This window comes from Eriocheir sinensis, chromosome 36 (genome assembly GCF_024679095.1).
Source record: "Eriocheir sinensis breed Jianghai 21 chromosome 36, ASM2467909v1, whole genome shotgun sequence".
NCBI lineage: Eukaryota > Metazoa > Arthropoda > Malacostraca > Decapoda > Varunidae > Eriocheir > Eriocheir sinensis.
In genome coordinates this window covers 9,083,263-9,110,615 of record NC_066544.1, presented here as the reverse complement: position 1 = coordinate 9,110,615, position 27,353 = coordinate 9,083,263, and the positions used below count along the sequence as shown (strand labels likewise).

General features: G+C 42.9%; 2 protein-coding genes across 2 annotated transcripts; one reads left to right on the top strand and one right to left on the bottom strand.

Moving 5' to 3' along the window:
* The first annotated feature begins 807 nt into the window (after positions 1-807).
* Positions 808-13,364, top strand: LOC127007742 (uncharacterized). The gene is made up of 2 exons (XM_050879001.1): positions 808-1,015; positions 5,350-13,364. The coding sequence occupies exons 1-2, from the start codon at positions 915-917 to the stop codon at positions 6,851-6,853; spliced, it is 1,605 nt and encodes a 534-aa protein (XP_050734958.1). The 5' UTR covers positions 808-914; the 3' UTR covers positions 6,854-13,364.
* On the bottom strand, positions 7,593-26,909 carry LOC127007741 (uncharacterized). The gene is made up of 13 exons (XM_050879000.1): positions 26,765-26,909; positions 23,396-23,612; positions 23,125-23,255; positions 19,227-21,660; positions 18,929-18,959; positions 18,542-18,634; positions 17,885-18,068; positions 17,434-17,619; positions 16,767-16,906; positions 16,543-16,676; positions 15,900-16,043; positions 15,175-15,326; positions 7,593-14,822 (listed from the first exon to the last, which is right to left on the bottom strand). The coding sequence occupies exons 2-13, from the start codon at positions 23,606-23,608 to the stop codon at positions 14,624-14,626; spliced, it is 4,041 nt and encodes a 1,346-aa protein (XP_050734957.1). The 5' UTR covers positions 23,609-23,612; positions 26,765-26,909; the 3' UTR covers positions 7,593-14,623.
* Positions 26,910-27,353: the final 444 nt, after the last annotated feature.

Genomic DNA, 27,353 nt, shown 5'->3' with positions numbered 1-27,353 from the left:
CGATAAAACGCCCATATTATGCCTGATGTTAGTGATGGACAGCTACAAGAGACTATACTTAGATCTTTAATTAAGTACTGGAATATCGTGCATCAATTTCCCTGTAGAGATGGGTATAACATAAACTACAGTGGAAATCAGTCAAATCTTATAACAAAACAATTTAGAAGAAAGAGTGAGAATTAATTTTACCTTATAATAGTGTATATGCCGAAGTCAATTAAACTGATCCCATTAAAAAAAATCCCTTGTGTGCTATAATGAAGCCCTTGACACAGGTACACAGTAATTATCTCCATCGGTGTATTAATGAAGGGTGCGTTTACACTAATAATGGTGTTCGTTTTGAGAGACCTGACTTCAGCTTCAATATGCCACTCTTTGAAGAACACACAAGCCATTATTAAATTGTAAAAATGCACGAGTGTAGAGAATAGTTAATTAAGTTTATATGTAGATGTTACTGAAGGCTGCGTACACACTAATAAGGATGTTCGTTTTTGGGGATCTGACTTCGGCTTCAATAATCCACTCTTTTAAGAACACATAAGTCATTATATGCTTATCAAAATGCATGAATGTAGAGAATAGATGATTAAAGTTTATATTACGTGAGTGTTAATGGTTAAAATGGCTTGTGAGAGGTGGGAAAACAGTGTACAGGAAGTCGGTGGTGGATCAGGGGAGTCTAGCCATTATATACTCATCAAAATCCATGAATGTAGAGGACAGATGATTAAGTTTATGCCATATAGGTGTTAATGGTTACAATGGCTTGGGTGAGGTTGGAATAATGTAAAGGAAGTCGGTGGGGGAGGATCAGGAGGAGGCACGGGTGGAGGGTGTCTGTGGTCGTGTGTGTGGCTGCAGCTTCCTCCCTTTTCACCCTTTTTCCTGCCCCTCAGACGCCTGCAATGGCCCTCTTCGCCCTATCATCCATCGTGGACCTCTCGGACGACGTGCTGCTGCTTATATTCTCCTCCCTGAAGTCCTGGGACCTCCTGAACCTGTCGCGGTGAGAGACGAACTTTGTCCCGTCCATGAAATCAATCGTTGTTACAGGACACACAGCTGATTTTCTCTCCCATTTGACCTCCCCGCGTGACCTGACCTGACCTGACGTGTGTAGGGTGTAGCAGGGGGCAGGCAGGGGCGTGGGGACAAGGACCGTGTATTGTTCCTGCCGCCCCTGTCACCATTAGCCATGTCACAATATTTCTTCCTCCTCTTCTTTTGGCCAGGATATGTCTTCCCTTTGGCTTCCCCGCGTGACCTGACCTCCTGACGTGTGTAGGGCGTGGCAGGGAGCAGGCAGGGGTGTGGGGACAAGGTGCGTGCATTGTTCTTGCCGCCCCTGTCACCATTACCCCTGTCACAATACTTCTTCCTCTTCTTCTTTTGGCCTGGATTTGTCTCCCCTTTGCTTCACCGCATGACCTGACCTCCTGACGTGTGTAGGGTGTGGCAGGAGGCAGGCAGGGGCATGCATTGTTCCTGCCACCCCTGTCACCATTACCCCTGTCAATATTTCTTCCTCTTCTTCTTTTGGCCTGGGTTTGTCTCCCCTTTCTTCCCCACATGACCTGACCTCCTGACGTGTGTAGGGTGTGGCAGGGGCGTGCATTGTTCCTGCCACCCCTGTCACCATTACCCCTGTCACAATATTTCTTCCTCTTCTTCTTTTGTCCTGGATTTATCTCCTCTTTGCTTCCCTGTGTGACCTGACCTCCTGACGTGTGCTGGGTGTGGCAGGGGGCAGACAGGGGCGTGGGGACAAGGGGCGTGCATTGTTCCTGCCGCCCCGTCATAATACTTCTTCCTCTTCTTCTTTTGGCTTGGATTTGTCTCCACTTTGCTTCCCCGCGTGACCTGACCTCCTAACGTGGGTAGGGTTTGGCAGGGAGCAGGCAGGGGCGTGGAGACAAGGGGCATATATTGTTCCTGCTGCCCCTGTCACCATTACCCCTGTCAGTACTTCTTCCTCTTCTTCTTTTGGCTAATATCAGATTGCTTCCCTGACCTCCTGACATGTGTAGGGTGTGACAGGGGGCAGACAGGGGTGTGGGGACAAGGGGCATTCATTGTTCCTGCCACCCCTGTCACCATTACCCCTGTCATTGTGCATATCCCTCTTCTTCTTGTGGCCTATATCGAGTGTATCATGTCTCCCCTGCCTATCCTGTTCCCCTAAGAAGTACAGGGTGTGGCAGGGCATGGGAACAGGGGGCTTGCTTTGTTCCTTGCCCCTGTCACTGTTACCATCACCACTGTCACAATATTTCTTCCTTTTTTCAACTCTTGACCTGTATCAAGTGATGTGATGATGGTCGCTTCCTGTCTCTCCATGTTATATTCAGCATTTTATCTCTTAAGTTCCTCTTTGTGCGCTTCTTTGCTTTATTGAATATTTTGTTAGGTGCTAAGTTGATATGTTGATTTTACATTTTTCTCTTCAGGGAGGGTGGCAGGTTGCTGTTCATATTATACATTGTTTACCAAAAGTGCTCCATCCCATTTCTATCCTTTATCTATCCATCAATATCTTTGATGCCCTGTTCCCTCATGGAAACTTTCCTCCAGGGATCGGCTGTGGCAGAAGTGTCTCCATCTCTCCCTGTTCTGGCACTCCTTCTCATCACACTCAATCCTACTACTTCCAACTCTTTCTCTCGCACTCCCTTTTGATACACTTCACAGATGGTCTTCCCCTGACATACCCTCCCTCAATTCTTCCCTCATACACTCTCTTCACAAATTCATTCTCATTCATTTTCATCATGTGTCCAAACCATCTCAGTGTACCACGATTCACCCTTTCGACCACTCCACAATCCACTTTCGCTGTCGCAACCATACCAGACCTCATATGTATACGCTTTCATTATTTTCTCCATCCCATCCTGAAACACCATATGCACCTCTTATATAACTCATTTCCACTGCACGGATTCTTGATTGTTGTGCTGCATTCCTTGTTCTTGTCTTTGACACTTATGATAGAGTTGACAGAATAATACTGTTCCTTATGCCACTCTTTGCCCCCATCCTGCACTCTCTGATTTCTTATTTGTGGTTTGGATTTGCACTAATTGTTTGTCCTTTATGTATTCTTCTACTCTCACATACTACTTTCTAGTCATTATTTGTTGTCCTGCCAACTGATCATTGACCCCATAATGACGTTGATTCCGCTGGCGTCATATAGTTCTATCAGACGTGGGCAACGAGCATGACGCCAGCGCCGGAGAGTGAGAAGCTATCCAGAATTTTAAGGCCGCGCGTAACTAGGTCTCTGTTGATGCTAAGTGACTAACTTACACATCTTTTGTCCCTTACCACGACTCCATGCTAAAAATAGCCTACAGTTCCTGCCTACGCATCATGGCGTCTGCAGAGCGATTATGTTCCCTCAGCCATCCTGTTTCGGAGGTCTTCCTTTAGTTTCTGCTTGTTGTGTGCGTGTTCAGCATAGTCTTGACACTTCCACTGATATACATGATGTTTTAGATGAACCAATATCTTGTTCACAGGAGTGTTCAGAGGAGTGGGAAGCGGAAGTTGGATTTTTGGGGGAATCATGGAATTTCAGCTAAACGGTCTGTCCAAATCATAATCTGATTTCACAGTTGAGTTATACAGATGATTTTCTGCAACTTTTATTCAATGAAATTCATTCCAGAATGAAAAAAAAAGTACAAAAATTTACAAAAATTATTTTTCAAGTTTCACTGCACCTTTGGCTCTCTTTTGGCAGTAAATTTCTAGGTGAAAGATTATAAACTATATTTTTCACACTCCATCATGATAAAATGAGCAACTTTTCTTTAATAAATTTTCCTGTATGTCGCACCAGTAAATAGTTGTAATTTTTGGGAATTATGGAATTCCAGCCAAACAGTCAGTCCAAATAAAAATCTGACTTCACAGTAGAGTTATAAGGATGCTTTCCTGCAACTTTTATTTAATGAGATTCATTCCAAAATGAAAAAAACAATTACAAAAAATAAATTTCGAATTTCACTGCAAATTTGGCTCTCTGTAGGCAGTAAATTTCCGGGTCAGAGATTATAAATTATATTTTTCAGACTCCATCGTGATAAAATGAGCAACTTTTCTTCAATCATTTTTTCTGTACGTCACACCAGTAAAAAGTTAGAATTTTGGGGCAATCTTGGAATTCCAGCCAAATGAGACATCCTAGAAAGAAACGTATTTCACAGCAGGGTGCACCAGAAAATTTTCTATAAAACTCCTTTTATGACGTTTTCTCAGTTTCAAAGTTCATTTTCCGCTGACTTTTGCGTTCAAGGGGATCTCCCGAGAAAAACTTTTGCGGTCAAAGGGGGTTAAGTGTTTGTTTTCATCATATTTATCATTAGGCCTACTTTTGATTGCTATTTGTGAAGTTCTTTATTCATTTTCTGTAAGTTTTCCTCATACTCAGTAAGATTGGCATCTGTAAATGTAAGGTGCAATCATACCTTGGTTTACAAGCTTAATTCGTTCCAAAATTTTGCTCGCAAACCAAAAAACTCGTAAACCAAAACAAATTTCCCCATTTGAATTAAAGTAAATCCCATTAATGCCACCCATATCCCCAAAAATATTAACAAAAATCATTTTACATTTTATTTTATAAAGAATAAAAGTAATTTTACTAACAAATATCAATTATAAATAATATATGGCTATATAATAATGGAAATATAAATAATTTAAGTAATATAGTATAATAATATAAATAATGTAGTATACATAATATATAAATAATATAGTAATAAGATAATGCTGAAAACACAAACATCGCACACTAGAGCACAAATGTAAGCGGGTACTACCTCTGTGAGTGTACAATGCGGACTAAAAGTGGTGTCACATTGGGCGTTTTCCTCCAACCGTTGGAGCTAGGAGCAACAGCGGTTGCCTGTAAGCCCAACCAGGAGCAAGTTGTTGGTTTGGGTAAACACTCCTGTCCTCCTGTCTTTGAAGCCATGATCGTACCCACAACCGCTTCTTCCTTCCATTTAACTGTAGCAACACAGCAACCCTTACTTTTGCAAATGGCACCATGTGGATACAGAGCGACTAGGTTGTTTACATTATGGATACAGACAACCGACCTTGGTCGTGTGTGACGCACACCTTGAAAAGTTGGAGTTGTCTGTGGTTAGAAGTATGACCAATGCAAATTATGTCTGTTTCTCACTTCCATTTTGTTATCTGTGATCTGCATTCTTCCAACTACGATCTTACCTTACAATGTCTGTGGCATACTAAAAATACTTATTAATTATAATTATTATGCATTGAGCTTCACTGGTATTAATCTATTTCAATGTTTGGTTGCAGGACATGTGAGCGCTTCAACAAGGTAGCAAGTGATAAATCCTTGTGGGTGGATGTTGATTTCAGCGACGGCTGCCTGTCACTGCAGCAGGCACGCCAGTGTTTGGTGTTCCTGCGACCCAACACACGGAGGCTGGTGTTGCGCGGTCACAAGAAAAAGTATGCAGGCACCCCCAAGTGGAAGACTCCACTTATCAGTGCCAACCTACTTAAGCTCATTGGGGAGAGATGTCCCCACCTGGAAGAACTAACCATCAAGGAGGCCTTTGTCAGTGCCAACAAGGTCAAGATGGCTGACTTTTCACCAGTCCAGTCCATCACCAAGCTTTCCCTGATAGACTGTGAGTTTGTAAACCTTCCCTCATTCTCCAAGGACGCCTCCTACTTCAAGAGGATGCACAAGATCCTGCCATGTCTTGAAGTGCTGGAGATCACCAAGTGTGGGTGGGTGGATGACTATGATGTGATGGTGCTGAGCAAAGCCGAGCTGGTCCGTCGACTGGTACTGAGAAACCTTCCCCGAGTGGGTCAGGCCATGGTCTATATTGCTCTTGGCTTCCGCTTTGGTTTCCAGAATCTTGAGGAGCTGGACATGCGGGGAACCAGTCTGGAGGACGGTGAGGTTTTGTCAGTAGTGCAGAATGGCAAGCTACGTGCATTGTACCTGGGGCCACTAGGGCCAGTCAAGCGGCCACAGAAGGATCCTCTGGCCAGTCGTAACCTCATAATGCCAGACCCGCGGCAGCAGGAGGAGCGGCAACAGGTGGTGGTGATCAATGTAGGTCCTAATGGCCCTCAGTGGCGGCAGGTGAACGATGAGGAGCTGGACGACATGGGTCTGGATTGGGTGAGGAACGCTCGGGCGGCCCAGCGACGGCAAGACCGTGAACTGGACGATGACCGGCATTACTTCATCGACAAGGATGGCCGGCCCATCGAGGAGGAGGAAGAGGATGGATGTAGCAGTGGTAGTAGCAGCAGCATGGCCCCCCAGGAGCGTGCAGGCAAGCGGCGACTCCTGCCACACCGAGGTGAACCCTCAGCCAAGCAGATTCGGCCGTGGAATGACAACTACTGCCACAAGGACTCTCCAACCAACTCTGACCCAGAGGACGGCACTCTGAAGGAAGACGAGGAGGATCGGGAGGAGGGTGAAGAGGATGAGGAGGTGGAGGACTTTGGGCCCTACTGTCTTGACCCTGAGGATGACCCAAGCGAGGCAGCCCCACAAGAGCCCCCACCAACCCCTGATGAGTGCCTCTCCGACAAGCTGGTACCGGCATTTGGCAAAAAGACGCAGCACCTTCACACGCTGGTGCTGGCCGGGTGTGCCATCACAGACCGTGGCCTCCAGGATATCGTGCGTCTAGTGCCCTCCTTGCGGTTCCTTGACCTGACCAACACTCGGGTCACCGGTGGGGCCCTGCAGGAGGCCAGGGTTGCTAGACCTGACTGTGTTATTCTGGGTGGCAGCACAAGACCCCCACGGCCCAACAAGAGCAGATGATGCCGACCACAGGGTACTATGAGAACCCGGAACTGATCAGGTGTTCTCACTGCCAAGCAAAGTTCCTCAGGTATTCAGGAGACACCACTGGCCTCCCCCAACACGGTAGCTACATCTTTGTGATTGGCTGGTGTGCCACTTGTTTGCTGGCCTAAAGACAATGCCACAGGGTCTAGGACAGCCAGAAACACCAATCTGTTTCTATGTTCACTGTGTCATTCAATTCCAGAGTTTGCCTCTTTGTGGAAGGATGAACTCAAGGCCGTGGTGGTGCTTTGCCTCGCTCGCTCTTAGTGGCTTGTCAGAGGGAGTTTAATGTTGACCTGTGGATGATTAAGTCATTTGGTGTGTGTGTGTGTGTGTGTGTGTGATGAATAATTAAAGTAGGATGGATAATGGTTAAATAAGTTTAAATGGCCTGTTGTATTTATATTTTTACATGTTTATATAATTTTTGTCATGAAAAACATTGATTTTGTTGTACCATTTTTAAACTTGAGCCTTAGAAGGCCTCATTGTCTCCCATTGCAATAGGAAACATGAACTACAGTCTGCAGCGGCCTGCACCCAATGGTTTGCCCTTCCACCGTCAAGGGTTGCCCAAGGACTAAGATTTGTATGAGGTGAAGCAAATTTTTTGACATGGTTAAGTAGCATTCACTTAAGGTTTAGTAGTTCAAACAGACTTTGAAAAGCTCATCACCAAACTGAATCTCTTCTGATTGTTTTCACTTAAAAGAGAGTGTGTGTGTGTGTGTGTGTGTGTGTGTGTGTGTGTGTGTGTGTGTGTGTGTGTGTGTGTGTGTGTGTGTGTGCACTCACATGTATGCCTCCATGATGGACCGCCTCCACCCCTTGCCTGGCTTGGCTGGTATGGCTGGTGGGGGCAGCAGTGGTGGCAGGACACTCTCACTTCTGTTACTGGTGTTGCTGTACTGGTCACTCTCCTCCAACTTTCTCAACAACACAAAAGGCTGCTTGAAAACACACTCCCTGGCACCTGCTTCATCATCTCCACCCCCACCACTCACCCTACTCAGCCAGGTACTTTCTAACTCTGTACCTGCACCCTCTTCCCTTGTGGTCTGCTTGGAGGTCTCAAGACTCAATTCTTTGGCCTCCATCCCCACTGCTCCTGCTGGGTGCTGGCTGCTACTATGGAATGCTAGGTGCCTGCTGGGGGAGGTGTCTGGGTGCTGGGTGTCAAATGGTGGGTGGCTGAGGGACACTCCAGCTGAGGAATTGACTGAGGAGATGGTGGTGCTCTGGGAGGAGTTTGGACGATAGAAAATGAACTGGTTGTTTCTTCTTCTCCCCCTCGGTTGGAACTTGACTAGAGAGGAAGAGAAGTTTGAGAGAAAACTGCATGGATGGTTCTTCTTGGTCTACCTTCCTTGACTTTCTGGTGATGTTGCTTTCCTGTGACTTGTGAATTAGACTGGACAACCTTGTGGATCTCTTTGTACCTGAAATTCCAGCAGGGTTTAGTTTCCTTGATAATCTCATTGACCTCTTGGGTAGGGGTGGCAGGTCACTGAGGCCTCTGTTGCCACCCTTTGAGATCGCACTTGTCCTCCTTGTCTGTCTCAGTGGTTGGGTGTCCTCTGCAACTGACAACTCTTCCAGTGGAGGGAGTGAGCCCATGGTGGACTCCTTGTCATAATCAGTGTCTAAAGTACTCTCTGTTTTCTGTGCTGCCAACGCCTTGGACTTCTTCCCTGATACGTTCCCTTTGTTTCCACTCCTGCGCTTGAGTCCCTTCTCCGCAGACTTGACATTTTGGTCTTGTGTAGTCTCAAGGTGACTCTGGTCAGTGTTGTGCGATGAATCAGACAGTTGACCCAGGAATCTTGACCTGCTCCTTGTGACTGTTGGGGAGAACCTCTTAGCCACCCAGGAGGGGGCCTTTCTCTCCCTCTGAGTGACCTTGGAGCTCTTCTTTGCGGAAAAGTTGTTGGAACACTTTACTATCCTTTTGACACCCTTCTGAGGTCTGGTTAGGTTTTTAATGACAGGTGACACTTCGCTGGTATCCAGTCTGAGTAGGTTGGCTTTGAGCCTGAGTCTTGCAAGGGACCGTCCTGCTGCTGGGGAGGAGTGTCTTCCTGTGGAGGAGAATCAAAGATGAGAGTGGGGATCCTTGCACCTTTGAAAGGCCCATGTATGATCTGTATTGAGCCGTTGTAGTAGCTTGGCAACCTGCTCCCTCTATCACCAGTCTGCCCTGTCACAAATTCATGGCTTGATGTGCTGGAATTGACTTCTTGGCCAAGTCTTTCAGAGGAGGTGCAAGTCTCGTACTTGCTGGGGAGGGTGGGACTTCCCCGAAGTTCTCCTGGTAACTGCTCCCTGCTGACTTCCACTGGCAAGGAAGGACTTGGGAACACTAAGCTGTTGTCTGTCACCATGTCCTCTTCCCTGGGCACTGGAGACAGCTTCATCTCCAAGGAGGGGGAGGCTGAGGCACTCCACTGTGTGCCCCTCCAGGAGGTAGTAAGTAGCCTGCTGTCCTCTGTTGGTGTGCTGGTGTGGATGCTGCTCTTGCTCTGTGTGTGTGTGTGTGTGTGTGTGTGTGTGTGTGTGTGTGTGTGTGTGTGTGTGTGTGTGTGTGTGTGCACTCACATGTATGCCTCCATGTTCCGGTGCATGTGTCTGGGGTAACCTGTGTCTTGAGGGCCGGGCACCGGCTGCCCAGTGTTGGGGTGCGCCTCGTTGCCTTGCTGTCCCTGAAGTGCACACACAGGATGCAGTACAAGGAGTCGAGTCACTGCCGAGAAATGCAGTGCTCACACAAACGGGTGATGTAGAGGCCGTGCAAAGCGTAGGAATTCCTCCTCACCGAGAATGTTTTAAGGAAATCATTGTATTTTATTATCTTGATATGTCATCAAGTATGTATATGTATATTATTTATCTGTGAAGCACAGAAAACATGAGTGTGTGCATTATGTTTGTAGTGAGTGCATTGGTGTGTTGGGGCAGACTGCCTGAGCCACACCCACCCATCACCAAGTGATTGTCTGCATCATGATTGATGCTTCCTGTGTGAAACTGCCATGTGGGTAGAATTGCCTAGAATGTGTCTGCTGCTCCCTGAGTCACCCCTCCAGGCACTCGTGGTTGGGAACTGATGCTAAGCAGCTCAGTTGGACAGCAGTTAGTCATGCAGAAGCATATGAGTGTGGCACTGAGTGGGTGAAATGTTTTAACTATGCAGCAGAGCCTTCCTAGGTCAACTCCTCTCAGGGTGAGAATTTCTTGGTCAGGGTCAGCTGGTAAACACATTTTACTTGAACATACACGGGACAGCAAATACTATAAAGATACTGCTCTTGGCCACCTTACCCAAATCAATGGTAGTAATTGATTTAGGATAAAATCATAGTGGATGAAAGATACTTAAAAGCATCATGAAATGCAGTAAAATGCAGTGAACTACACAAATGCATTAGATAAGCATTTGTGGAGGCCAGTGTAGAATGAAGCACATGAATGGAATACACAACACCAGATTTGTGTTAGTGAAGGCCAATGTGTAGTAGTCACAGAAGTAAACCATACAGGAAATGGCTCATGTCCTCTGCAACCATTGTAGCTTCATATTGGAAACTTCCATATGGTGGATAGAAATGTTATTTGCATAAAGCTTGCACAGATGATATGCCAGGTTGTCAATCAGTGAAACTTGTGCACAGGTACAGATAGTAAATATTAAGTTGTGTGTGATGGGACCAGTTTGTGATGGCATTCAGCTCATATGCAAGTGTTGGAGTTTGTGCTCTCTCTACTACTACTAGAAACACCAAACTGTTGATACTCAGCAGTCGAGCAATAGTGATAGGAGTGTAGAAATTATGGGAGTAGTATTAGGTGTAGCAATAGTGGTATGTTAATAGTATGAAATATCTCCTGTCAGTTGATATTATTCTTGCTTTTTGACCACTGATAAGGTAAATTATATAGGCAGAAGCACAGTGCTAGTGGTGATGGCTTAGGGGGGCTCTGCATAGGCATACATATATACCTATATATATTATGTAGCATTTGTAATTACTGTGGTTAATTGTAGCAGCAGAGCTCTTGTGGCAAAGCTGAAGGGAGGTGTTGAGAGCATCAAGGCTTCAGGATCTGGCCATGAGCTTGGTAGTGAATGAGTGATAAAACCCTCGCTTCCACTGTTGTCATCACAAGTCTACAGTAGGGTGGCCATCTTCCTGCAATGACTTAGGGCCACAGTAATTTAGCCTTGGGGTCTCTACTGCCTATAAAAGAGGGGGATACTGGGACTTGATTTGTCCTCATATACATTGAAGTGTCTTCATATTGGCTTAGACTAGGGTTATTTCTGGAGCTGTCGGGAATTAAGATTGTCTCACAGGAGTGTATCTCCACAGATGTGATGTTTTGGGTGAGAGAAGATGTCTGTAGTGTTGGCTCATAGGTTCACATACTAATTTGTCCTTCAGTAATGTCTTGGTATAAATCATGTGACTCCATGCTAGATTGTCATATGTTATTCTATCTATTTATCGTACCTTCCTGTAACTTGCCTAACAGAAATTGGTCGCAGCAAAGTGTCTAGCTCTGTTCCAAGATCAATCCCTTCTTCCCCCAACGTTCTCTCATTAATTCCTCTGCTCTTACCAGTCTTCCAGTTACCCTGTACTTTTATCTAATTCTTTCACTTGACATATTACTTTCTGTTCATTACACTCCTCCCACACACAGCACCTTTATCTCTCATACTGAACTAATTCCAGATATGTGCACCTCACACTTACATTTCCATTGCTCTTGTCCTTCCATCTTTTTGGCTTGTATGCTCTTTTCTAGCACCTCAGTATAGCTATGCATACCCTCACATCCCTAATTCCACAACCCTATTTTTGATGAGTAAGAAGACAGTAAATTTATACCCCTGTAACTACTGTATTCATTCTTACTTTTCCTTTGAACAGTTGTGATTTTCCTTCACCTTCCTGGCATAAGTAGATTGCATGATGAGAGCATTTACTCCACTACCCACTACTTTATCTTTATGCGGTGACATTTATTCTGTTACATCATCTACACCAAGGCCTCCACCCACATGTAACCTATTCTTTAATTGGAACTGTACTCCTTGAATCTACCAGGTATCTTTGTGTTATTGTGGACTTTGCTGTGGTCTGTGGTTGGAGGGAGCACACATCCCTGTACTGAAGGTTCTGGGCACCCTTTGTCAGTATTGCCTCGCACTTCAACCTAGATGCTGCTGCTGCTGCTGCCTCTTCTCTCCCTTCCCTTCACCTCATAGCCTTGTGAAGCACTCAGGGCTAAGTGGCTGTCCTCACCCTTACAACTTAATGGCTCCACTGTAACTTTATTCCGTCTGTCCAGGTTTAAGTTAAGCTTCACCGCGCTCCATGCAGCAACCACCAATTTGAGTGCATTCTTTCCCCGAACAATTACAAATCAAATAAATATAAGGCGGTGAACAGGGATCCAAGGTGTTTATAACTAATGATGTATATCTTAAGGGAAAGGAGCTTAAGTTCTGTTCACAAAGACAGACTACAGCAGAATGTGATTAGATACACGATTGTCACAGTACACGGCACACTCAGGTGTAGTACATTCACTGAAGCCACATAGGTAGTTTTACCTGCAATGGTCTCTTCATGAGCCTCGGATTATTGCCAGAGATGGTCACTATGCCTCGTGTGCTGCTTGGAGTTGTGGTTCTTACTGTTTCGAGACTCTGATCCTCTTCTCTGCAAGCACACTCACTCGCTATAATATTGAACATAGCACAAGGTCAAACTCAGAAGGCAGTCTGCCCATCTTTCACAACCACAGTGATACTTTTAAGGAAATCCATAGATGTGATAAAGGAAAATACATTAACTTACTGTTTAGTTATAGATCTTTGCTAACTGTGAGGAGTGTTAGATTGTTGAAAGGAGTGTCAAGAGTTTTACTAAAGAGATTTAGATCTGTTTTTCCCCTGAGCTTAAAATGCATAGTTGGAAAGAGGAGTCCCAGGATACATTATTAAAGCCTCTTAGCAGTAGGATATCATGTAATATAATTGTAACAGAATCAGCACTTATCAACACAACAGATTATGGTGGACTCATTTGAAATTTATAAGTGCCTGTTGAGAAGTTAGTCTTGACATTATTCATGTATACACTTAAAACACACACATGTCTGTCCACTTTCTTGGTAGATTCATGGTAGGTAGGCTCAGAATCAGTTTTTCATTCTCCACATGTGACACACAAATGTTTGCACTATTGAAGTGATAAGCACTAACATCACCAAATCTTATTCCTGTTAATAGAAAGAACTTGCTAATGAGCTTATATCCTAAGAGGCTGTAATAGTGTGTGATGGGAGCCCTGACTGTGCCTGTTCATATATTATTGACAGCATCAGGGACACCATGAAACATGCTGTTATCAAGAGTTGTAGTGTTCAGTCATGAACAAGATGTCAGTTCTGAGATAATAAATAATAATGACAGTTGCATGGAGGTGTGTGTACTGGTTCCTTTGTGGTATCCTGTCATGTCTCTGAGTGGGCGGCAAGGCTGTTTAGTGTGACATAAACTGCTGGAAACAACAGCATGAAAACCACTTCTAAAGGGAAAACTATCTTTTTTATTTGGTGATTCATTTAGCTCCAGAAGAGTGACTGTACTTTTTGTTCTATGAAGAAGCTTTATGTGAACCATTTCCTTTCTGTTTTGAGTTTGTTTTCCTCTGATTAGGAAGCAGAACTGATAGCTTGTTTGTGAAGGGGAAGTTTCATAATGTACAACTTTATAAATTGTTTTAAATCATATAAACCATTCATGTCAAATGGCATTTGCATGAAAACCTGATGATTTTTGGTCAGAGTGAGTGGGTGAAGTCTTTCCAGCTGATGTGTTGCTGTCAAACAGTTGTAAAGAAGCTGTTCATTCTTTTGTTCATAGATCTCTTGTCCATGGCATTTATAATGGTGAAATGAAACTTCTTATATTAATAGTTGCCACTGTTAGCAGTCCCACCAAATGGAGAACACAAAGACAAGGATGAAAAATGAGACCGAAGAATTGTAGTGAAAGTCCACGTCCACTCACACACGAGTGCACTCAGAAGCAATGCAGTGTGTTTAGACCTAAAATGAAAAATGTCCATGCAAGAAGAGGTAACAAAGGCAGAGAAATAACAATGAAGACGGGATGACATTAGCTTATGATCAACTTTCATAAAACTTTGTAATGATACACATGACACACTTCTCCAAAGATATCATGAGGGACAAGGGACCAGTTCCCAGAAAGGTCTTGCCTGAGAAAAACAAGGCAGAGTTCTGTGCTTTATGTATTTTAATAAAAAATCCACTTAAATCCAGTAAAAATTAGAGTACCTCATTAAACTTAAAACCACAAGTGATAAAAATTTGTACATGACCTAAAATCACAGATTGTGATATTATTTTGTACATGAAATTTCTGCATACTCATGCACAAAAAGAAAAAGGAAGGACTTAGAAAAACCTCCTGAATAAAGTCCTGTGAGCATAGAAAAAAAAAAGTAAGGGCTGATCATATTGATTTACACAACAAAATCTTGCATACTTATGGAGGAAACAAGAAATAATGTATGGAAAAAAGTGAAGCTGTGTGCACATATCTGCAAAATTCTACCTTAATTATAACAAAGGATAAAAAATATCCCATGAGCAAAGGTTGAAGGATAGAATAGATGAGTAAGATGGCTGAGGACAGTGAAGACAACACTATTCTTCCCTGGAGAGGAGGAAGTGTGAGGCACTCTCATAGTCAAGCATGGTGTCCTTCATCCTGGAGAGCTGTGCAAGGTGTGTGCGATGCACTTTGGTGTTCGCTTTTTTTATGTAGCACTCGGAGGTCATTTTCACCAGCAGGTAGTGTAGCCACAGGACATTGGTGTATGGCTTGAATGCCTCCCAGTCATTGCTGCCAAGAGGTATGACTCAGTTAGCAGGTGTCATTAGTCAAGAGGTTGTCCAAAAGGTTAATGTGTGAAGGAAAGATGTAAGGAGGATGGTGGGGAAGAGAGGTTACTCTAATTTGAGTTAATATACTCCCATCCTCAGACTACTGCATCATAAACTACCTTTTTTGTACACCGGTGAACAACTCGGTCTTGTTCAATGTGACACCATACATAACTAATAAACTGACAGTAAGTTTACCTGTTCAGCAAGCTGTCAGATGACAAGTTCTTCCTTGTATGAATCAGAATTATTGTTACAGATGGTTATATGCAAGTTCATTACTATACATCAAAGCACAGGGATACACATACCTGTTAGTGCGCTGCATCAGTCTATACACCTCAAACTGGTAGTCTCCTTCTGAGGTGAACAGTGAAGGGTCCTCGGCAAGGTTGTTGAACACGATGCACTTCGGGAGTTTGATCCTCGACAGGGTGAAGTCAATCACTGTGGCCTTCAGTCCCTGCAAACACAAGACATATGTGAAACATCTGACTGATCATTCTGTGTATGATCAATTTTTGGTAAAAGAATGATAAAAATTTACTCTTATAAGAGTAGGTGATTCCTTTAATTAGTTTCTGGATTTTAACCATTCTTGGCCAACAAGGAATTAAAAATTATCTATCTCTCCAGCTCAGAAATATTCCTAATCTGATGGGCTCTTTAGACTCCATTATGCTGTGGATGATTGAGAGGCTGCAATACTTTATTTTAGTACGCTATACTGAATTTCATATATGTATCTTTTCTAACCTGCTGCTACTGTCAAAAACTATTCTAGAAGTCATTATTGGGGAGATCCTGGTGTAGGATTTTCCCCTCACAGTTACTAAGAGCATAAGTTTTTGCATTTGAACAAGAACACACAGGTACTAAAAGCCTTAGTTGCTGTGTTCATAAAAGAATCTGCAAGTATTGTGACCATGTACATATATGTTTTTGTATTTGAACAGGAATTCTCATCAATGTTGAGGGCACAAGTATTGACATGACTACTGAGACCATAAGTTTTTGCACCTGAACAGATACTCACATAGGTATTGAGGGTAAAAGTTTCTCCGCTGAGCTTAAAGTCAATTTTGGCCTCTGAGGTGGGGGCCACTAAAACGTTGCCCCAGTGAAGGTCTCGGTGCTCAAACTCCAGTGCCTCCTCGGCCACTGCCAGGCTGTAGGCGATCTGTGGGTGACACGGCAAAGGGGCGGTCATGGGGGGTGAGGAGGGAGTGGTTTAGAATGGTGGCAGGAAAGAAATTACATTACTAACATTATCCTATAAGCTACCACAACTTGGAAGGAAATTAAAGAAAAGTGGTCAAATTGTGTCATTTTCTTTGTAAGAGCAGAATGTTGCAGGTAATATTTTAATGTTTTGTTTAACCTTTGGTCTGACTACTGCATAAAAAAAAAATATAATAATAATAATAAGGAAGGACAGGAATATATGAGTGAAGCATTGAAGGATAATAAGAGAAAAAAAATGGAGGGGCAAGAACATATTATTAATGGAATGAAGGCATTTAAGAACCATGAGGTAAAAAAGGAAAAGGCACAAATGAACTGTATAAGCATAATAACAAAGACATTAAAAGAACCACTCCAAAAATAAAATGAAAAACTATAAAAATTACTGAACTAAGGCCTTGAAAACTCTAAGAGGACCACTGAGGCAGCCTGACCTGGAGGAAGACACCCATGAGGTCCCGGGCATTATTAAACACGAAGCTCTCCAAGTCCCGTCCTCCGTGCCCGAACTCCAGCACCACATACAGCTGAGTGTCCGGGAAGATATCAGGCCGGTCATTCTCCGAGCCTGTGGAAAGAGGAGTAATAATTATTGCGATCATGTCCACCCTCGACTCTCCAAGGTAATCTCTATGGCTCTGCATCTACTCCCACCTACCTTTCTCCTCATGGTACAGGTCCCATAGGTGGAGGAGGTCCTGTGGGTAGGCTCCCACCACACACCAGCTGGCCTGCACATGCACAAAGTTCTCTGTAACGCTGAGTTCACGATCTGCTGCCCTCAGCCCACTCAGCTCCCTGTGTGGTGGTGGAAGGAGAGAAATGCAGCTGGTTAGTTTTCATCTTAACTTTGCAGACAAAAGAGGAGAGAAAAAGAGTGGTGGGGAATAGTTCAGTTCATTCAAGATAATAATGACAGATGGTTAGTTTTTTTTCTTAACCTCGTAGACAAACAGGAGGAAAAGGGAAAGGTTGAGTTGGCCACTTTTTTTTTTTTTTTTTTTTTTTTACAGCAAGGGAGGCATATCAATATACAAGAACAACAAAAAAACATGCTGTTCCAAAAGAAGAAATTGGAATGAGAGGCCAGAAGAGGGCAGTACTGTTTTTTTTTTTTTTTTTTAACAGCAAAGGAAACAGCTCAAGGGCAAAAAAAGAGAAAACAATAATGAAAAAAAGCCTGTTAATCACTGCTCCTATGAAAAGAGTTCAGAGGAGTGGCTGAAAGAGTGGGCTTTTTTGCTTTCCCTTTTTGTCCCTTGCGCTGTCTCCTCTACTGTAAAAAACAAAAGCTACACACATCAACATTTCGTCTAAACACTCACAGGGAAATCACCATCTCGGACAGGATCTCCTCAAACTTTTTCTGCGGCTCTCCGTTGACCTGGAAGTTCCCCTCGATGGGCATGACCTTGAGCACCCTGGCACCCTCCAAGCTGGCAGGGTTGGGCTGGGTCATGAACACCTCCCCGTATACCCCTTCACCTATCTTGCGGCAATTGGCCAGGCGACTGTAACAAAGACAGATAAATAGATAGATGGAGAGATAAGTTTATTAAGTAGTGACCATACAGATAATTATGCGTTGGTATTAAATAGGAGTAATTTTGAGTTAGATTATACAATGTTGCAAGTGTGTTATGTAGCTCTTATGGTGTCAGTAGTAGCAGAAAACCAGCTGTAGTAGAAGTGCAGTAGTAGTAGTCATAGTAGTAGTAGTAGTAGTAGTAGCAGCAGCAGCAGAGGAAGAAGAGGAGTGCTAGTAAAGTGTCGTACCTGTCTGTAAAGCACTGTGTAAATGGCAGCAGTTCCTTCTGGCTGCACAGCTCCAGTACTTGTTGTCTCGGGTCATGAGGCGCCGGTGCTGCTGCCTCCCCTGTCGTGCTGCAGAAGCTCATCTGCAATTGCGATCGCCGAGGGGAGTCCAGCCACGTGTGTTCCATAGGTGGGAGTCTTGGGCCTGGGGTAAAAGGGGGGAGGGGAGGGTGTGAGGGTGTGCTGGTACGAGGTTTGCAGGTGTCATGTTTGTAGGGGACTAAGATGGTTAAGAATTCAGAGCTCTTCCAAGACCATACAATATATACACACAGTTCCGTTAATTTTGACTTCATACTAAGGCTTTTCCTAGCAGATTTCAATGTAAGAGTTTAAACAAAATTATATCTACTGTGGATTATACTTGTGACCCTGAAAACAAAGTAAAAATACAAATTCAAACAAAGTGTTTATATAAAGAACCTCTGGCAAAGGTGACAGAAAAGCAAGTCAGGAAAGACAATAAGTTAAAATACTGGAAATAATATATAGAATGAAAAATAAAAGATAGTGATACCTTTCAGTAGAACATGTCTGGGCCAATAACATCAGTGTATTACAGGATAAAATGTGGATGTTTTTTCCTTCTCTTGCACAAGGACCTTATCAAATACTTACTCAGTTCAACAGGCAAGGAAAATATGCGAAGACGAGAGGCTTTCCGGGGGGAGTCGGGGACACTGGAAATGGGGGTCCTTGGGGGCAGCATATCTGTCAGGAAGAAGGAGGGAGTACTGAAGCAAACCTACTACTCTTTCTTCTGTCTTCTTCCTGTGTACAACTTTTTATCTTTTTACAACTAAGGAGGAATTAAGGGAAAAGAAACAAAAATAAAAATGAACAGCAAAAGCACTGCTCCTAAAAAGTGGATTAAAGATACAAAGTGAATGTTCGAATACAATCCAAATACATTTCAGGCAACATCTATCTTCTTATTAATTGCTTCAGTTCAGAACTTTAAAAATCTAAGTGGATGTTCACTTCAAATATTTTGTTGACACTCACCTGTGACTTGCTCCAAGGCGTTGAGTGATGCCTGAAAGAGAGAAAAAAAGAAAATGGTTGAATGGTGCACTAATTCAATCACAGTAAAAGCTGCTTCTATTAACATAAATTCCAAAACAATTTTTGAAAAGCAAACCATTTACTATTTTTTTCACTCGTACATCATAAATCTCTGCTTTAGAAGAGTAATCACCATGGCCTTTGAATACACACACTCTACAGAAACTGAAAGAATATCAACAGGAAACCGTCGACATATTTCTTTTCATAAACAGTTGAAACAGAGGTTTAAACTTACAGCTCTTGCTCGTATGGCGATGGACCGCCTCCACCCCTTGCCTGGCTTGGCTGGTATGGCTGGTGGGGGCAGCAGTGGTGGCAGGACACTCTCACTTCTGTTACTGGTGTTGCTGTACTGGTCACTCTCCTCCAACTTTCTCAACAACACAAAAGGCTGCTTGAAAACACACTCCCTGGCACCTGCTTCATCATCTCCACCCCCACCACTCACCCTACTCAGCCAGGTACTTTCTAACTCTGTACCTGCACCCTCTTCCCTTGTGGTCTGCTTGGAGGTCTCAAGACTCAATTCTTTGGCCTCCATCCCCACTGCTCCTGCTGGGTGCTGGCTGCTACTATGGAATGCTAGGTGCCCGCTGGGGGAGGTGTCTGGGTGCTGGGTGTCAAACGGTGGGTGGCTGAGGGACACCCCAGCTGAGGAATTGACTGAGGAGATGGTGGTGCTCTGGGAGGAGTTTGGACGATAGAAAATGAACTGGTTGTTTCTTCTTCTCCCCCTCGGTTGGAACTTGACAGGAGAGGAAGAGAAGTTTGAGAGAGAAAACTGCATGGATGGTTCTTCTTGGTCTACCTTCCTTGACTTTCTGGTGATGTTGCTTTCCTGTGACTTGTGAATCAGGCTGGACAACCTTGTGGATCTCTTTGTACCTGAAATTCCAGCAGGGTTTAGTTTCCTTGATAATCTCATTGACCTCTTGGGTAGGGGTGGCAGGTCACTGAGGCCTCTGTTGCCACCCTTTGAGATCACACTTGTCCTCCTTGTCTGTCTCAGTGGTTGGGTGTCTTCTGCAACTGACAACTCTTCCAGTGGAGGGAGTGAGCCCATGGTGGACTCCTTGTCATAATCAGTGTCTAAAGTACTCTCTGTTTTGTGTGCTGCCAACGCCTTGGACTTCTTCCCTGATACGTTCCCTTTGTTTCCACTCCTGCGCTTGAGTCCCTTCTCCGCAGACTTGACATTTTGGTCTTGTGTAGTCTCAAGGTGACTCTGGTCAGTGTTGTGTGATGAGTCAGACAGTTGACCCAGGAATCTTGACCTGCTCCTTGTGACTGTTGGGGAGAACCTCTTAGCCACCCAGGAGGGGGTTTTTCTCTCCCTCTGAGTGACCTTGGAGCTCTTCTTTGCGGAAAAGTTGTTGGAACACTTTACTATCCTTTTGACACCCTTCTGAGGTCTGGTTCGCTGTTTAATGACAGGTGACACTTCGCTGGTATCCAGTCTGAGTAGGTTGGCTTTTGAGCCTGAGTCTTGCAAGGGACTGTCCTGCTGCTGGGGAGGAGTGTCTTCCTGTGGAGGAGAATCAAAGATGAGAGTGGGGATCCTTGCACCTTTGAAAGGCCCGTGTGTGATCTGTATTGAGCTGTTGTAGTAGCTTGGCGACCTGCTCCCTCTGTCACCAGTCTGCCCTGTCACAAATTCCTGGCTTGATGTGCTGGAATTGACTTCTTGGCCAAGTCTTTCAGAGGAGGTGCAAGTCTCGTACTTGCTGGGGAGGGTGGGACTTCCCCGAAGTTCCCCCGGTAACTGCTCCCTGCTGACTTCCACTGCCAAGGAAGGACTTCGGAACACTGAGCTGTTGTCTGTCACCATGTCCTCTTCCCTGGGCACTGGAGACAGCTTCATATCCAGGGAGGGGGAGGCTGAGGCACTCCACTGCTTGCCCCTCCAGGAGGTAGTAAGTAGCCTGCTGTCCTCTGTTGGTGTGCTGGTGTGGATGCTGCTCTTGCTGCTCAGCTTCTCTGAGAGGCACGGGCTAACAGAAATTTTACCTTGGGGTGGGATTGTGGGGATGCTCTGACGAGGGGAAGGACAGATGATGCCTTGTGAGCTTAAAAAACGCTGCACCAATGGGGAAGGCTGGACACTTGGTGGATGGGAGTGACTAGTGGGCAGCTCTGTCAGTGGTGCAGCCTTGGAAGAGTCTGTTTTTGTCTTCTTCTTGGTTGCATGCGATGATGATGCAGCTCCTCTTGTGGCACTTGTTGCCCTTCGTTTGTACACTGGCAGCTGCTTCCTCCTGGCCCTGACCTTGGCTGGGGGAGGACTGCTGGGAGAGCTTTGTGGAGAACTGTCACAAACTTCATATATTTTGTCCACATCCTCCTCATTTGCCCTGTCTTGCAACAACATGTCTCTGGAGGTAAACAGCTCAGGAGAACGCACTAATGGTTTTGTCTCTTCTTTACTAAAAGTCTTTTTATAATTATTATAATTATTATTACATCCTGCCATTCTTTTACCATTTATCTGGGTTTGAGCATCATTATTATTATTAGTGGGACTTCTGCCCATCCCTACTGACTTGTCTGCCACCAAGCTGGAGGCATTAGACATCAGAGACTTGAACAAAGGTCCACTCCCCTCAAGGTGACTTTCTGAAGAGGAGGAATAACATGTGTTCTTTAGAGGAACCTGGGGCTTAGCAGCAAAACTGTAAAGATAAGAAATAGGAGAATTATTAGAACACTGCACAGAAATGTGCACCCCACAGACCCTGTTTTCTAAACCAAGTGCCATGCCCTTAAATAAATAAATAAATAAATAAATATATATTAAAAATGTCCCCAAAAAAAAGAAAAAAAAAAAATCAACAAACAAAATATCATATTATGCATAACATCCCTCCATCATATACATAAGTATCCCACCACATAATATGTATATATAAAAAAACTATAAAAAAAAATGCAATTAGGAAATAATAGTTTAGTTTTCTAATGCTAAGGATTACAAATGTATTTTTTTTTTTGTTGTTCCTTGTTTGTTTTTTTTTTTTTTTTTTTTTTGCAGGTTGATGGGGGAGGGTAAACTTCAAAAAGGTGTTGGTTTTATTTTTGTTCAATTCTATAAACTGCAAGACTTGACCAGTAGTGCGCCATTTTAAATGATGAATAGAGAGGCGATGCCACAAAATCCACAACAATACAACTCCTCTCTATGGCATATGAAGACAAACACTGTCCTCCTGTCTGTCTGTCTGTGTGTCCTCATGCCAAACTTACCCCACTGGCTGCCACCAAGTGAATGTCATGCAGGTACTGCAGTACTCACTCCTCAGACTACCCTCGCTATCATATCATCCTCACAATCATAGCCTCTCACAGAGCATGTGAGCTAGCAATCCAAATCAGAAGGTTCATGGATTGCTCAGTGGAAGGGCTTTGATTTTTCTAAAAAATTTAGGAGGGGCATTTTTTTGAAGTTTCTCTAATTAGAATTAGATTTACAAAATAGTAGTGCAAAATTTACATATAAAGGAGGTTGAATGAATAAAATATCCAGAGACTCTTCTTCTAGCTGGCTTTTTTATATATATATATATATATATATATATATATATATATATATATATATATATATATATATATATATATATATATATATATATATATATATATATATATATATATATATATATATATATATATATATATATATATATATATATATATATATATATATATATATATATATATATATATATATATATATATATATATATATATATATATATATATATATATATATATATATATATATATATATATATATATATATATATATATATAAAGATGCTTCTGCTTCATCACTGCTTTACTTGTAGGCTGAGTCATATTTTTAATGAAGCTTTCATGTTACACTGCAGCTTACAAGTGAGAGCTTGCTTCACTCCCAGATTGCATTAGTTTGTTACTTTCAATTTCAAATGTAATACTGAATAACAGAAGAATTAGGAGACTAAAACTAGTATAGAGATAAGGGAATGGAAACCCATCATGTTACAGTTTGGAAAAGTCCTGAAAATGTCAATATACAGGACACAGATAACTTGACACTCTAAAACAAAATATATTAATCACCGCAATAAAGTGTGTGTATGTAAGTGAGAGCTTACCTGGTCCTGCCAAAGACTTTATCAAAGGTGTCATTGAAGGAGGGGACGGAGGTGGTGGTGGAGGAGTTGATATCAGTGAGCAGCCTCCGGAACGTCTGACTCATCTGTGACTGCTCAAAGGAACCTTCCATCTGGAACAACACATGAACTTATTGTATGCTGGAACACACACCCATACGATCACATACACATAGTTTCAACTACCCATCTACATAATACATTGATTTTCAACAATGGCATTGCATGATGAAGAAGTGAAGAATAACAATACCTTTCCTTCAGTTTGTAAAGGGATCACATTCTCCTTTGATGACTTCCCCTCTTTATTCTCCCTCTTAACAAACAAATCACTGAATCTTGGTCGAGGGGGGCGGTAGCGGCGGCGCTTATGTTCACCTTCCCCATCCTCCACTACTTCTGTTTGCTTCTCTGCACGCTGGAGTGCACTGATGTAAGTCTTCCTTGGTCGTTGGCGGACCATCATGGACCTGAAAGTTTATGGTCATTTCTGTCAATCCTCAAAGTTAATGTTCAAGTTTTCTTTTCTTTCTTTCGTAAAGGACAAAAGAGACAGACACAGCCTAACATGCTACATTACTGATCCATAATAGATGGGTGAAAGTAAAACCAAGTGTAATTTTAATAGTCTCGTCATTGTGTCTAGATAGGAAAGTTGTATTATTAGGAAAGGTTCATCAGGGAATCTGGGAAAACTGTGAATTACATTTGCATATGCAAAAAAGTTTTTTTGCAGTGAAATTTTCACTTTTTGTGTTGCATACTGCTACTCTGATATGCTAGAACATGGAAACATATTTTTCATAGTTTGGTTAGAGGATAGAATGGCTTACCTAAAAAATATGCTGCAATAAAAATGTTTACCGTATAGTGACCATGTTCTTTTTCACCCCAGCATATATATACTATGTTTTTTTTCCCCCGAGTGACTAGTCACCTGGGGTGAAAAACAAAATTTACTTTAAAAGATGGACCACAGACTTTAATATTAACATTAAACACAAACTTATAACCTCATATAATAAAGCTTGGGTGTGTGCATAACAACAAAGAATCAAATTGTTTTAGTTTATAGTATGTGAAAAAAATAAATAAATAAATATATATATATATATATATATATATATATATATATATATATATATATATATATATATATATATATATATATATATATATATATAAAATTCCCCTTGAACTGGGGTTTAAAGTACCTAACGTAAGGTTAGATTAGATTACAACAACTGGAGAGTTGAGGGGGGCGAGGCCTCCCCAGTAGCTACACTCACACAAGGTTTACCGTTTACCATTGATGAGGTTTCAGGCCCTGCTCCGCCGCTGATGCAGCGCTCTCGAGGGCCGTCAACAATTTCAACATTAGCCTCAATAATAGTCTTCAATGCACTTATTCTCAAACATTGTACTAGTGAGTGAGTGAGTGTCTTAATTTCTTTTACGAATAATATCACATATAACAACTAGTTCAGTGTTCCTGTCCGCTATTTTCATTATAGTATCACAATTAAATACTCAACAATTATTTCCAGCACACTGAATATTCATCACACACAATTTATTTTTGAGTACACACACTAATTAATAGCCATGATCGGTCATGTTACGAATTCTCTCAATTTCAGTCTGGAGAACTACACAACACTGGTCATTCGCTGAGTGGTTGATTTCAGGCTTCTTGTATCTCACACAATTTATGCATTTCTTCTCAGCCATGGTGCACTCCTGTGATATATGATTGCCAGTGCATTTGAAACAATTTGGGGCATCTCCATTGGTCTTGGCAGTACAGTTGGCCTCAAGATGGCCATATCTCTGACAATGACAGCATATAATTGCATGATATCTGTCTCTCACTGTGTATATTCCCCATTCTAATTTTAGCTTGTCGTGATTCTTGTGAATCAGCTCTATTACAGTTAGGTCACACCTCAAAATGTAGTGCATCGTGCCGCCAGCCGCAGGCTTGCTAAAAACCAGCTCAATCTTATCCTCAACACCCCCAATGACGTCTAAGAACTCATTGCGGTCCAAGATGTCCTCCTTTATTTTTTCCTTGGTCTCCTCTTTATGCACATTGCATATCATGATCTTTGGTTTCATCTTTCCAACACTCTTGGTATTAATTTGCTCAACAGACTCCAGTTTTTGAGCAGCCTCATCCCTTGTGTTCTCATTATCAAAGTTCATGACAATGTTACCTCTATTTGTGAATCTTGAATCAGTTATTTGAATACCATTCAATGCCTGGGAGACTTCATCCTTCATGTCTGTTGCGTTCTTTTCCTGTGTAGAGGCCTTGATAACAAGTAAATTCTTCTTAACTTTCCTCTTAAGAACATAAGAACTTAAGAACATATGGAAACTGCAAGAGGCCGGATGGCCTACACTGGGCAGCTCCAGAATCCCCCCCACTACTCACGGTGGGTGAGGTGTAGTTACAGGGGTTACAGGTAGAGGCTTGATCCTCGTTATACTGGTGGTACTAGGCACGCATCCAGTACCCTGTCACCTTACTGCACCCACACCTCACTGCCACCTGTCGTCCTCGTCCATGTAGCTATCCAGTCTACTCTTAAAACAAGCTATCGTCCCCTGCACTAACTAGGTGATTGCTGAGTCTATTCCATTCCCCCACCACCCTATTACTAAACCTATGCTTGCCTATATCTCTCCTAAATCTATACTTTTCTAATTTAAATCCATTAGTGCGAGTTCTATCCTGCTGGCTAATTCTCAGTACTTTACTTATATCGCCTTTGTTGTAACCCTTGACCCATTTGAATACTTCTATCACGTTTGGTGACCTCAGCCCAAGTTGCATCTGCTGACTCCACATGCTTGGCTCGCTGCAAAACGTCTGCCACATCCTGTGCCACCTCACCCAACTCCTCCTTCACACTGACTGCTCGTAACTCAACTTCTTGTTTTACTTCTGATATTTCCTTAGATAATTCCAGCTTAAATTCTTCCATTTTTTCCACAATTTTGGTAGCCAGAGATGCTTTATGATGGCATGGGTTGCAAATCTAATTTATTTTAGGTATATTCTCCGACTTAATTCCAGACAGATGCGCACATTTCTAATGACACCACTTAGGGCACAGACAGCACCCTATCCACTTATCGCCTGTGGGATCCGCACAAACATAACAGAACTCCCCCAAGTTCTTGGTTCGGCCAGCCATATCGACTCAGCACTTTGGCGAGCAAGGCGCAGCGCATCTGACCCGCGTGAAGGTTCACCACTCACCAAAGGTTAGGTTAAGTTACAATCATAGGGGGGCAAGGAGGGGCAAAGCCCCCCATAACATTAGTTAGGCATAGGGAAAGATAAAAAAAGCTGGGGAATAGTCCTGAACTGTAAATTTACCAGGACTTATTTTCGTGGGGTGGTCGGAGTGATTCTCCATAATTATATACCAACTTTTGCAGAGAGAGAGAGAGAGAGAGAGAGAGAGAGAGAGAAGTGTTATGCACCTGTACGGGTACCCTGTGCATCATAAATTCATATCCAGAGAGAGAGAGAGAGAGAGAGGGAGGCGAAAAAGTGGCAGCCTCATAACATCTCCTAAAACTCTCAATGCTCTCCTTAAATACAATTCACCGTTTGCTCCAGCGTTACAGCAGCCGCTCACGAGGGTCCTCACGCCGCAGAACACGCGTAAGAAGGCTGAAATTCTTCCATAAATCACAAAAAACCAGATCACGAAAATTTAAACCGCGCATCTAAACAAACTTGCCCTCGTTCGAATCCCTTGACGCGGCGTTGCGGGAATACCTCCTCGCAGAAATAAGTCGCTCTGTGCTGTCCACCACACATGTGAACTTGGGAATATACAGCATATACATACATATACATACATACATACTGGCTTTGTTTTAGTTTCTCCATTTGTGATCTTTTGTGATGGTTGTCCGGCAAGAAAATAACACATATGTTAAAATAGTTCATCTGCTAGGTGAGAGTAAGCAAAGAAACTAGGAGAAAGGTGTAGAAATGACTTTTAATATGAAAATAACGGAATGAGAAGCAATACAACAAATAACCTATAGACGGTGGTAAAAAAAATGGTCCGTCCGATTCCCTTGACGCAGACTTCGTTTCCAGTTTCAGATTAATGCATCGGAAAGTAACAAAAAGCAATATAAATAAGGTTAAATCCATATAGTCTTACCCTTAACATAAATGAAGT